Source organism: Scedosporium apiospermum (assembly GCF_000732125.1).
Source record: "Scedosporium apiospermum strain IHEM 14462 chromosome Unknown SEQ_SAPIO_0110, whole genome shotgun sequence".
NCBI classification, from domain to species: Eukaryota; Fungi; Ascomycota; class Sordariomycetes; order Microascales; family Microascaceae; genus Scedosporium; species Scedosporium apiospermum.
In genome coordinates this window covers 3132191-3142195 of record NW_015971811.1, presented here as the reverse complement: position 1 = coordinate 3142195, position 10005 = coordinate 3132191, and the positions used below count along the sequence as shown (strand labels likewise).

Genomic DNA, 10005 nt, shown 5'->3' with positions numbered 1-10005 from the left:
TCCGGGATGTTTGCGGCGGCTCGATCGACTATGTTCTGGGCAGCCCAAGGCGGTCAGCAAGTCTTGTCCATTGCCAATGCCAGATCTCCATTTTGCTCAATGTTGTCATTCATTGTTGTAGTGGGAGTGGGGCAGAATTCCAGTGGAATAGCCTGGTGACTTGGAGCATGGCCTACCCAGCTCGAGGCCAGAGCCACGCGGAACGCCGGAGGTTTCCCCACCACAGCACAGCACAAGCTTGAGCTCAATTCAGTTGGTGAATTAGGCTGTCCCTGTTCCCGGTACTGGGAACCCCCACTGAACCACCCCAGAAACCCGGGCAAATCAGCACCAAACACCTTTGACGTTTTAGCGTCATCCCGCCTGTGTCCTCACCCACCCCATTGTCAGCCTTGCTCCGTGCTCCCCCGAGAAAAATCCACCAAAGGCTGGCAACACTGTGGGGCATCTTCAGCCTCGTCGACAAAAAAGCAGAGCCAACGGCGGGAAACCTCCTTTGACGAAAAGAACGTGTTCCCATCATTGATGTGCAGAGACGATTATCTCCATCAAAGTACGAATTAATGTAGGCCATTCTAACGGATAAATATCTACCCGCCCTCTATTTCCCTGGACAAAGGATCAAGCTGACATTGGCCACCGTCGAACAGACCAATTAGCCACAAACGTGCGGCAAAGCCTCGTTTGTCGCCTCCCCTCGAAGCCCCGAGTCCAGAGCAAGGTCCCGAGCAATCGGCCGTCTCAGAATCAATTACTCCGTTTGAATAAATCGAAGATACTCGAGATCAGAGCTGGTCAGCGTGTGTGCTACGTAGATAGCCGCTGTTTGCCACCCTCGCTCGTCCGTCGGAGCGGGCAGCGGTTCCAGCCGCCACGACCTAACACTCAACATCCAACACCTCACCGTTGCCCATCATGACTGGCCAGTCTCCTACCCCTTCAGTCAAGATACCCTCCGGCGCGACAAATTATACACCAGCAACAATAGATCCTGAGCTGAGGTCTACGATAAATGGCCTCCTTCTCCAGGAAGGCCATGTCAGGCGGTAATGCAGCCACTACCCAAACCTCCGAGCCCATGACATCTCATCCTAAATCCCACATTTCCAGGGTGTGGGGGTTCTTGTTTTTCAGCGAACGAAAAGAGTTGTTCGAGGTTGTGCGATAACAAAAGCTAACTCGTTGTTTTGGTGCCTCGAACCCTAGGATCCAAGATCGTCTTCTCCACGCCCTCAACGCCAACCAGGCCAACTGGCCCACCAATATCCAGAACCATGCTCTCTCTCTCCTTCGATCGGGAGAGGTAACATCGTTTCCGGCCCTGTTAAATCGTGTTTTAGAAGACGTCCGTCAGGATACGCAACTTGGCAAGGGTGCGGAGGCTGCATCGGCCAACGGCGCTGGGGACAGCAAGACAAACGGCGACGCGACCAAGAAGGCGGCGGTTAACGGTGCTGATCAGAAGAGCAACCTAGCCCTTCCGCAGACCGTCATAGACGAGGCTCTGCAGGCTACGAGAGAATGCTTAGAAGAGATCGCATATCTCGAGGGTTAAGGCCGGCGATGTTTGAACAATGAATATGGAGAATCAACTATGGAAGAGGGCTTCGAAAATGGAGTCCCCCAGAGGGACCTGGCGGAGGAACAAGGTCTGGCGTGCTTCGGCACCTTGTACTCTCTTAATCGAGAGTGCCGATTGATATCAAACTCACCCGCACTCACTTCGAGACACCCTGACATCTATCAAAGACTGCGTTTATGACTTTTGATGAGGGGCATTCCATATATCAATTCACAGCTAATGGGCCATGATACCTTCATGCGGTACATGGTGTGTATACGTATCGAGTCTCTTTCGAACTCTTTGTTCCTATGTGGTTCATGCAAAGCGAGACACCAATCCGTCTCCATTCCCGGGCACAGAATAGCTTCCTCGCGTCACATACTTGTAGAACTCCATCCGACCCCCGTCGCTTTCTCGAAGCGGATCGGAATTGAAATTCACCACGTCCAAGGACATGCCTCTTGGTAGCTTACATTTCTCCCCTTTATCATTCTTTATTAGATATACCGCAGCGATTTGCCCACGGATAGTCCCCAAGCTCCAGATATCACACATACTGTCTGCCTCTCCGCATGTCTGCCGTGGTCGGATTAGATGGACGACTATTGAATACATCCACTACACACACACCGAGTGGCCTTAGCCAAGTCTCAACGAGGTGCTTCTCGAGGCGAAAGGAAGAGAGAGAATCAATGACCGAGATAAGCAGGATATTCAAGTTTGATACTTCGTTTATACCCACAAACAACACCAAATAGAGACAATTCGACTCTGGTTTATAATAAATAATTATGAATACCCTTATATGCAATAAAAAAGAAGTTGGAATAGCTTCTTTGATGGTGGGAGTTATGTTGATGAAGGCAAAAAGAAAATGTCATGAAAAAAATTGTGAACCCAGAGCGATTTGAACGCTCAACCTTCTGGAAACTCCATGGGAGATTTGATACTCCAACTTTTGCTGGAATCAGACGCGCTACCGTTGCGCCATGGGTCCTTGTTGGATACAACCGACCCAAAATGGCTTTATTAACCCCGAGCCAAAATGCGGGGAACTTGCTGAAATATGACTAATCATTGTCTCTGAGCTATCAATGACAACTTAAGAGACCTTGCATTCAATGTTCTGTTCACCCCCAAGCTCCGAGAGTCGATATGAAGATAGAGACTATCTTATTAACAAGTGAGCCGGTTTTATTTCACCTCTCTGGAAACAGGGAAGTGGAGAAAGTATCAGTGGCACTAAGCAAAAGTCTATCTACACTCGGGGAAAATACTACAAACAGATATGAGAGAGCTCTAACATGTCGAGTGGGAAATTGCCCGGTTTGCTGAGCAGCAAACACACAGGCAGTGAGCCGAAAATAAACTCGAGAAATTCCAAATGGTGCCGTCAATTGTCGTCGAGTAGCTTTGATAGGGCTTCAAGGATTATGATTGATGCCTATCCCCTCACAAGGTCAACTTTCCCGTTGCTTAGGTGCCGTTAGGCGAGAGTGATTTCCATCCCGAGCCTCAGTCTGGCCAACCAAGCTGCATGATTACTATTTCATGGAATATTTCAGAATCTAAACAAGAGACGTCTCCTTTAGCTGTATAAAGGGTGCTTGGAGCATTGGGTCTTCGTTCATCTCGCACATTCTCGAGGGGTTGATGCGACAGGCGCAAACGGGCTCCCACCTAGTGGAGGGAATGACTCAGGAGCTAAGAATGGAATTCTCACAGGAAGACCAATTCCAAAATGATAAGTCGACTCTACTCGGGTCAATACATCCATGATAGATATTGTCTGCGGTATGTGGCATGGTCCATCATCAAAACGTAGTTATCGTCTTCGTCGGACGGTAAAATTTCCCACTGAAGTTGATGACAGCTGTTACAATTGACTAAGCTAAGCTTTTGCTCCAGTGAATGCTCAAATTCGAACGCTGCTTGCCATTAAGGGTACCTCTTGTATTAGAAGGCTCCAGTTACGTACCCTCAGCTGCCTGTTCCAGTGGAACGCATTGGAAACTTCCACCTGGAGAATTGGCCACCAAGACGCTTATTAAGCCTGCCCCAACAGGTCCGTGTGCAGCTTCTGATTGGCTAGCCGCGTAGCTGGTGCATTGTTTCGCCTCAAGGCCAGAGACTGGAGCTGTGTGGTCTTCAAGTGACCAGTTCTAGGTTGAACCTGACATTCGCCTTCCACCTCCCCTTCAAATCTCAAAACCTTCTTTGCCCATTCCTAACCCAACAACCCGCGGCGAGGAGATATAAATTCATTCCTTCTCATTCCTCATCTCCTTTTTCTCCAATCTTCGCGAAATCGGTCTCTATTTATTTCTTGCCAAACGTACGGCATACCCAACAAACGTCATCACCTTCCCCCGTCCCTGGCCTGACGTACCATCTCCCCGACAACAGACATCAAATATCACAAGATGCCAGACCATCACGAGCACAAGAAGAAGGTCAACTTGACGTACGTATCTCTCGCGATATAATGACTTGAAAATCCATAGGCCGATGGGACTCTTTACTGACGTTTTTGAATCGACAGCGATGCCTCCGGCGCTGAGGTTAAGCAGGTTCGTCTCCCTTGCTTTCGTTCAGTCTCCGAATTGCTTCGAGCTCATCAAACTGACTATTGAATCCAGGAAAATGACACTGCTACCGCCATCCTCAAGAAGAAGAAGAAGCCCAATCAGTTGATGTTCGTGTTTCCCCCTCTTTCCCTAGGCCGCAACTCCACAATATCCCCATACTAACGCGCTTCTCGCTAGGGTAACCGATGCCACCAACGACGATAACTCCATCATCGCCCTTTCCGAGGCTACCATGGAGAACCTACAGCTCTTCCGTGGCGATACTGTCCTTGTGCGCGGAAAGAAGAGGAAGGACACTGTCCTCATCGTCCTTGCCGACGAAGATCTCGATGACGGCAGTGCCCGCATCAACCGAGTTGTCCGACACAACCTCCGAGTCAAGCATGGCGACATGATTACTATTCAGCCTTGCCCAGATATTAAATACGTGAGTAAACCCGAAGTTCCGGGGCGTAAGTCATAATTTGGACGATCGCCGTTACTGACCCATTCCCATGTTACAGGCCAAGAGAATCGCAGTCCTCCCCATCGCGGATACCGTAGAAGGCATCACTGGCTCTCTCTTCGATGTTTTCCTTGCCCCTTACTTCCGAGAGGCCTACAGGCCCGTTCGCCAAGGCGATCTTTTCATTGTTCGAGGTGGTATGAGGCAGGTTGAGTTCAAGGTTGTAGAGGTGGATCCTCCGGAGTACGGTATCGTCGCTCAAGATACTATCATTCACTGCGAGGGCGAGCCCATACAACGAGAGGATGAAGAGAACAACCTTAATGAGGTCGGCTACGATGATATCGGAGGATGCAGGAAACAGATGGCTCAAATCCGTGAGATGGTTGAACTGCCCCTCCGGCATCCTCAGCTGTTCAAGTCGATCGGTATCAAGCCTCCTCGAGGTGTCCTGCTTTACGGACCTCCCGGTACCGGTAAAACGCTCATGGCCCGCGCCGTTGCCAACGAGACAGGCGCCTTCTTCTTCCTTATCAACGGTCCCGAGATCATGAGTAAGATGGCGGGTGAGTCAGAGTCCAACCTCCGAAAGGCTTTCGAAGAGGCCGAGAAGAACTCGCCAGCCATCATCTTCATCGACGAGATCGACTCGATTGCCCCCAAGCGTGACAAGACCAACGGAGAGGTCGAGCGCCGTGTTGTGTCTCAGCTCCTCACCCTCATGGATGGCATGAAGGCCCGCTCCAACGTTGTCGTCATGGCTGCGACCAACCGCCCCAACTCGATCGACCCTGCCCTCCGTCGATTCGGCCGCTTCGATCGCGAGGTCGATATTGGTGTTCCCGACCCGACCGGCCGCCTCGAGATCCTTCAGATCCACACCAAGAACATGAAGCTCGGTGACGACGTCGATCTGGAGCAGATTGCTGCCGAGACTCACGGTTATGTCGGCTCTGATATTGCCGCGCTTTGTTCCGAGGCTGCCATGCAGCAGATTCGTGAGAAGATGGATCTCATTGATCTCGATGAGGATACCATTGATGCCGAGGTTCTCGACTCTCTCGGTGTTACCATGGAGAACTTCCGATATGCTCTTGGCGTCTCCAACCCCTCGGCCCTTCGCGAGGTTGCCGTCGTCGAGGTTCCCAACGTTCGCTGGGAAGACATCGGTGGTCTCACCAACGTCAAGCAGGAGCTCATGGAGAGTGTTCAGTACCCCGTCGACCATCCCGAGAAGTTCCTCAAGTTTGGCATGTCTCCTTCCCGAGGTGTGCTCTTCTACGGTCCTCCTGGTACTGGTAAGACGATGTTGGCCAAGGCTGTCGCCAACGAGTGTGCTGCCAACTTCATCTCCGTCAAGGGTCCTGAGCTTCTGAGCATGTGGTTCGGTGAGTCGGAGAGCAACATTCGTGACATCTTTGACAAGGCTCGTGCTGCCGCGCCCTGCATTGTCTTCCTCGACGAGTTGGACTCGATCGCCAAGGCTCGTGGTGGAAGCGTTGGCGATGCCGGTGGTGCCTCTGACCGTGTGGTCAACCAGCTTCTTACTGGTAAGTTCTTTTTCTTCCCTCTTTTTTTAGCCTCCGCAATAACCGAGATGGCATTGTGAATGGTACTAACGGGTCTCGATAGAAATGGACGGAATGACTTCCAAGAAGAATGTCTTTGTTATTGGTGCGACCAATAGGCCCGAGCAGCTCGACCCTGCCCTCTGCCGTCCCGGTCGTCTCGACTCTCTCATCTACGTTCCTCTCCCTGATGAGGAGGGCCGCCGAAGCATTCTTGCGGCTCAGCTCCGCAAGACTCCTGTCGCCTCGGATGTTGACCTCGACTTCATTGCTTCTAAGACGCATGGATTCTCCGGTGCCGATCTGGGTTTCATCACGCAGCGAGCCGTCAAGCTTGCCATCAAGGAGTCTATCGCAGCCGATATTAAGCGAAGCAAGGAGCTTGAGGAGGCGGGTATGGAGGTTGACGAGGAGGAGGAGGCTGAGGACCTCGTGCCCGAACTCACCCGTCGCCACTTCGAGGAGGCTATGCAGATGGCCCGCAGGTCCGTCAGTGACGTTGAGATTCGCCGATACGAAGCGTTCGCGCAGCAGATGAAGAACGCCGGCCCCGGAGCTTATTTCAAGTTCCCCGAGGGTGGTGTTGATGGCGGTGCGGGCGCCGGTGCTGGTGGCAGCGGCAACGACTTTGGCGACGCTGGAAACGACGACGATCTCTACGAGTAAAGGCGCGGTGGAGAGTAATACCAATTAGAGAGGCACATGGTGGCTCGCGGTCAGGAGCATGGTTTTCCTATCTTTTTTTTCGGATGATGGACTGGCGGACCTTAGACGCACAGGGTTGTAACAGGTAGATCAGGTCTCTTGTTTTTTTTCCTCAAGAATTTCCAGTTCAAAATTGAGCCCTCAATATTAGCCATGATTGTGACCGTGATAACTATGTCCTAATGTACTATCATTGTACTTCGTAACACCCAATTGTTGATTGATATATTGGACACTCAATGCAAACGAGAAATGTGGTGGCTGATTATGGTCCCTACTGTCTGCCGCTTGTGATTTAACTACATTTGATGTTGCCCCGCCCCCACCAAACATCGAACTTCGAATCCTAACTTGACATCGACTTCAACGTCAACAACATCACACAACTCGACATCATTCGCCATGCCGGTAAGCTCCCTGGACGAGATACCTATGTATTCAATGTTCCTAGGCTTTCTCGGAGTTGCTAACCGTCCATGATCCCTAGTTAATTATAATATCTGGCCTGCCAACATCAGGCAAAACCACGCGAGCAAAGCAGCTGGAAACCTACCTGCGATCGCGCATCGAGCAAGGCAGCAGCAGCAATAACGAAACCACCAGTGCCACCCCATCTAGTGCGCCCAAGTACCGCATCCACGTTATATCGGACGACAGCCTCTCGATATCGCGCAGCGTGTACGACCTGTCGTCGGTGCCGGCGCACGCTCGCTCGGCCAACGCCTCAGAGAAGGATGCGCGGGCCGCGCTATACGGGGCTGTAAAAAGAGTATTATCGGACAGGGATATTGTAATCCTGGACGGGTTGAATTACATTAAGGGGTGGAGATATCAGCTGCACTGCGAAGCGAAGGCTGTGAGGACGCCGAGTGTGGTTTTGCAGATCGGGTGTGAGGTTGAGAGGGCGAGAGGGGTGAACGAGGAGCGGTTGAGGAGGAGGGAGAAGGAAGAGAGTTCGGAGCAAGATGCGCCGGAGGGCTACGAGGTGGGGAATTGGGAGAATTTGGTGTTTAGGTACGAGGAGCCGAACCCGATGACGAGGTGGGACAGCCCGCTCTTCGCGCTCGTGTGGGACGACGACGAGGAGAGGACAAAGCAGGTATTCGACTCCCTATGGGATGCCATTGCGGGCGAGGGACGCAAGGTGGTCAAGCCTAACCAGGCGACTGTGCAGAGGGGGAGGGACGCGTCGGGGGATTACCTGTACGTGCTTGATAGGGAGACGCAAGACATCGTCAAGACGGTGCTGGAGGCGCAGGGAGAAGATGGCGGCGGCGAGGTGAGGATCGCGAGGTCGTCTAGCGGTGGGGATGATGACGCGCTTGTGGTGCAGTTGCCTGGGGAGAAAGTTGGGTTTCCGCGGTTGCAGAGGTTGAGGCGGGCGTTTATTGGGTTGACGAGAGGGGGGATTGGGCTTGAGGGGGTGGGGAATCTAGGGGCTAGTAGGATCCGGGAGAGCTTTGTTGGGTATTTGAACGATGCTTTTGAGAGTGAGGGATAGGTGTGAGAGGAGTATCGAGGGCCGGTTTAAAAGTTGTTGATGTACAAGGTTGGTTCTGGATTAGACTTTTCATCTTGTGATACCTCTCGGGCTCTTTCCTCAGTCGAAACTCATGGTCTATGTCTTCTTGTATTTACATTTATCATGCCCGCTATATCTCGATTCTAAGAAACATCATCACGAAACAAGAGTCGACTCCCAACTGTTCCCAGCTCCATATCACCTGGTAACCCTATTTCCGAAGTAGGATGGCTTTCCAGGAATATCCATCCATACCCATCCCTAGCCAAGCATAAGCCCTCCAAAATAACGCCCAAAGGTACCCAAGACCACATCCAACATCGTCTCTCTACATGACAACGCAGCACACCTTCTCCAACTTCTTGAAGATGGCACCAACGAGATCGAACTCCTCCTCCTTCTGGGGAGGATGACCCTGACCACCGTGATGCTCTTGGTACCCACCATGAGGCTTCCCATGATACTGCTGCTGTCCACCATGCTCCGGGCGATGATACTCCGAACCCCCACCATGCGCACCGCCCTTCAAATCAACAAATATCCTCCCTTCGTTATCCTCCGTCCTATAGTGCAACCCCATCTCCCTACAAACCTGCTCAACCCTCGGCCGAATCTTCTGCACATGATTCGCCGAATGATTCCCCTTCCCCACGATGACGTGCAAGTGCGACGCGCCACGCGACCTCTCCGCCCTGATCCGGTCCTCGAGGATCCGCTCGGCCTCCTCTACGAAGAGGCCGTGCAGGTCAATGCAGTCCTCGTCGACGCGGCCCTCGGCGTTGTTCTCGCGGAAGATGAAGTCAGCGGCTTGGCGGTTGTAGTCGTCCATTTTGGAGGCGTGGCGCTTGCCCTCGTTGGAGAGCTCTTTGGCTCGGGCGCCATCGCCGTTTTCGTAGGCTTGACGCGACTTTGGATTTACCAAAAAGGCTGTTGTTAGTTTTATTTCTATTCTCTTTTTTTTTTCCCGCTTTCTTCTTCACACGGCTTGGGGTTCCAGCCAAGAGAGTAGCAGATCGGGAGGGAAGGCGAGAGAGAGATGAGAGGAGGGTTACACATACGCGAGCGAAACAGTCGTTGCGCTTCTCAGCCTCCTCTCGCGCTAGGTCCCGAAGGCGGTCATACTCAGCCTCGATGTCTACGCTGGTGCGGTGGTTGAAGGCTACGGGACCACCCGGAGAATATGTCAGTCTCGAAAAAGGGAATTTTGCTTTTCTAGTGCTCTTCGTTCGGTCCGATATCACTGTTCCCTTGCTTTGGATCCGGGCCAAATCTCCACATATTGGAGTGCTGACGTTTGGATGAGAAGGAGATGGACTTGAGGTGTTTTGAGGGACGTACCGTGTCCGCCTAACCTGGTTAAAGGAATTGACATTTTGTTCTGATACTTTTTATTTCTTGTCCGAAGGCGCGATTGAGACTTATTATGAGACTACAAGAGTAGGCTGCGGATGGGAAAGAAGTGGCGGTCACTTGTGAGACTCTATTGAGATTGATGTTTGGAGGGCCTGCCACGCGTTCACTACTGCAACCAGTGCCTTACTCCGTACTCCGCCAGGCTAACTGACGGGTTCAGCTCCCCCCGACGATTCCAGCCTTGCTTGCTTCTTTGGTGG

General features: G+C 52.1%; 4 protein-coding genes across 4 annotated transcripts; 3 read left to right on the top strand and 1 right to left on the bottom strand.

Annotated features, from left to right (window-relative positions):
* Nucleotides 1-915: 915 nt before the first annotated feature.
* Nucleotides 916-1555, top strand: SAPIO_CDS7801 (uncharacterized protein; the record flags this gene model as incomplete). Its single annotated transcript, XM_016789592.1, has 2 exons — nucleotides 916-1046; nucleotides 1207-1555. 2 exons carry the CDS (start codon nucleotides 916-918, stop codon nucleotides 1553-1555), a joined length of 480 nt encoding a protein of 159 aa, XP_016641419.1.
* Nucleotides 1556-3987: 2432 nt separating this feature from the next.
* On the top strand, nucleotides 3988-6831 carry SAPIO_CDS7800 (Cell division control protein 48; the record flags this gene model as incomplete). Its single annotated transcript, XM_016789591.1, has 6 exons — nucleotides 3988-4028; nucleotides 4107-4134; nucleotides 4204-4259; nucleotides 4330-4579; nucleotides 4656-6147; nucleotides 6230-6831. The coding sequence occupies 6 exons, from the start codon at nucleotides 3988-3990 to the stop codon at nucleotides 6829-6831; spliced, it is 2469 nt and encodes an 822-aa protein (XP_016641418.1).
* Nucleotides 6832-7272: 441 nt separating this feature from the next.
* Nucleotides 7273-8371, top strand: SAPIO_CDS7799 (putative rna polymerase ii elongator complex subunit protein; the record flags this gene model as incomplete). Its single annotated transcript, XM_016789590.1, has 2 exons — nucleotides 7273-7278; nucleotides 7358-8371. 2 exons carry the CDS (start codon nucleotides 7273-7275, stop codon nucleotides 8369-8371), a joined length of 1020 nt encoding a protein of 339 aa, XP_016641417.1.
* Nucleotides 8372-8720: 349 nt separating this feature from the next.
* On the bottom strand, nucleotides 8721-9764 carry SAPIO_CDS7798 (uncharacterized protein; the record flags this gene model as incomplete). Its single annotated transcript, XM_016789589.1, has 3 exons — nucleotides 8721-9299; nucleotides 9451-9551; nucleotides 9731-9764. 3 exons carry the CDS (start codon nucleotides 9762-9764, stop codon nucleotides 8721-8723), a joined length of 714 nt encoding a protein of 237 aa, XP_016641416.1.
* Between the last annotated feature and the right edge of the window lie 241 nt (nucleotides 9765-10005).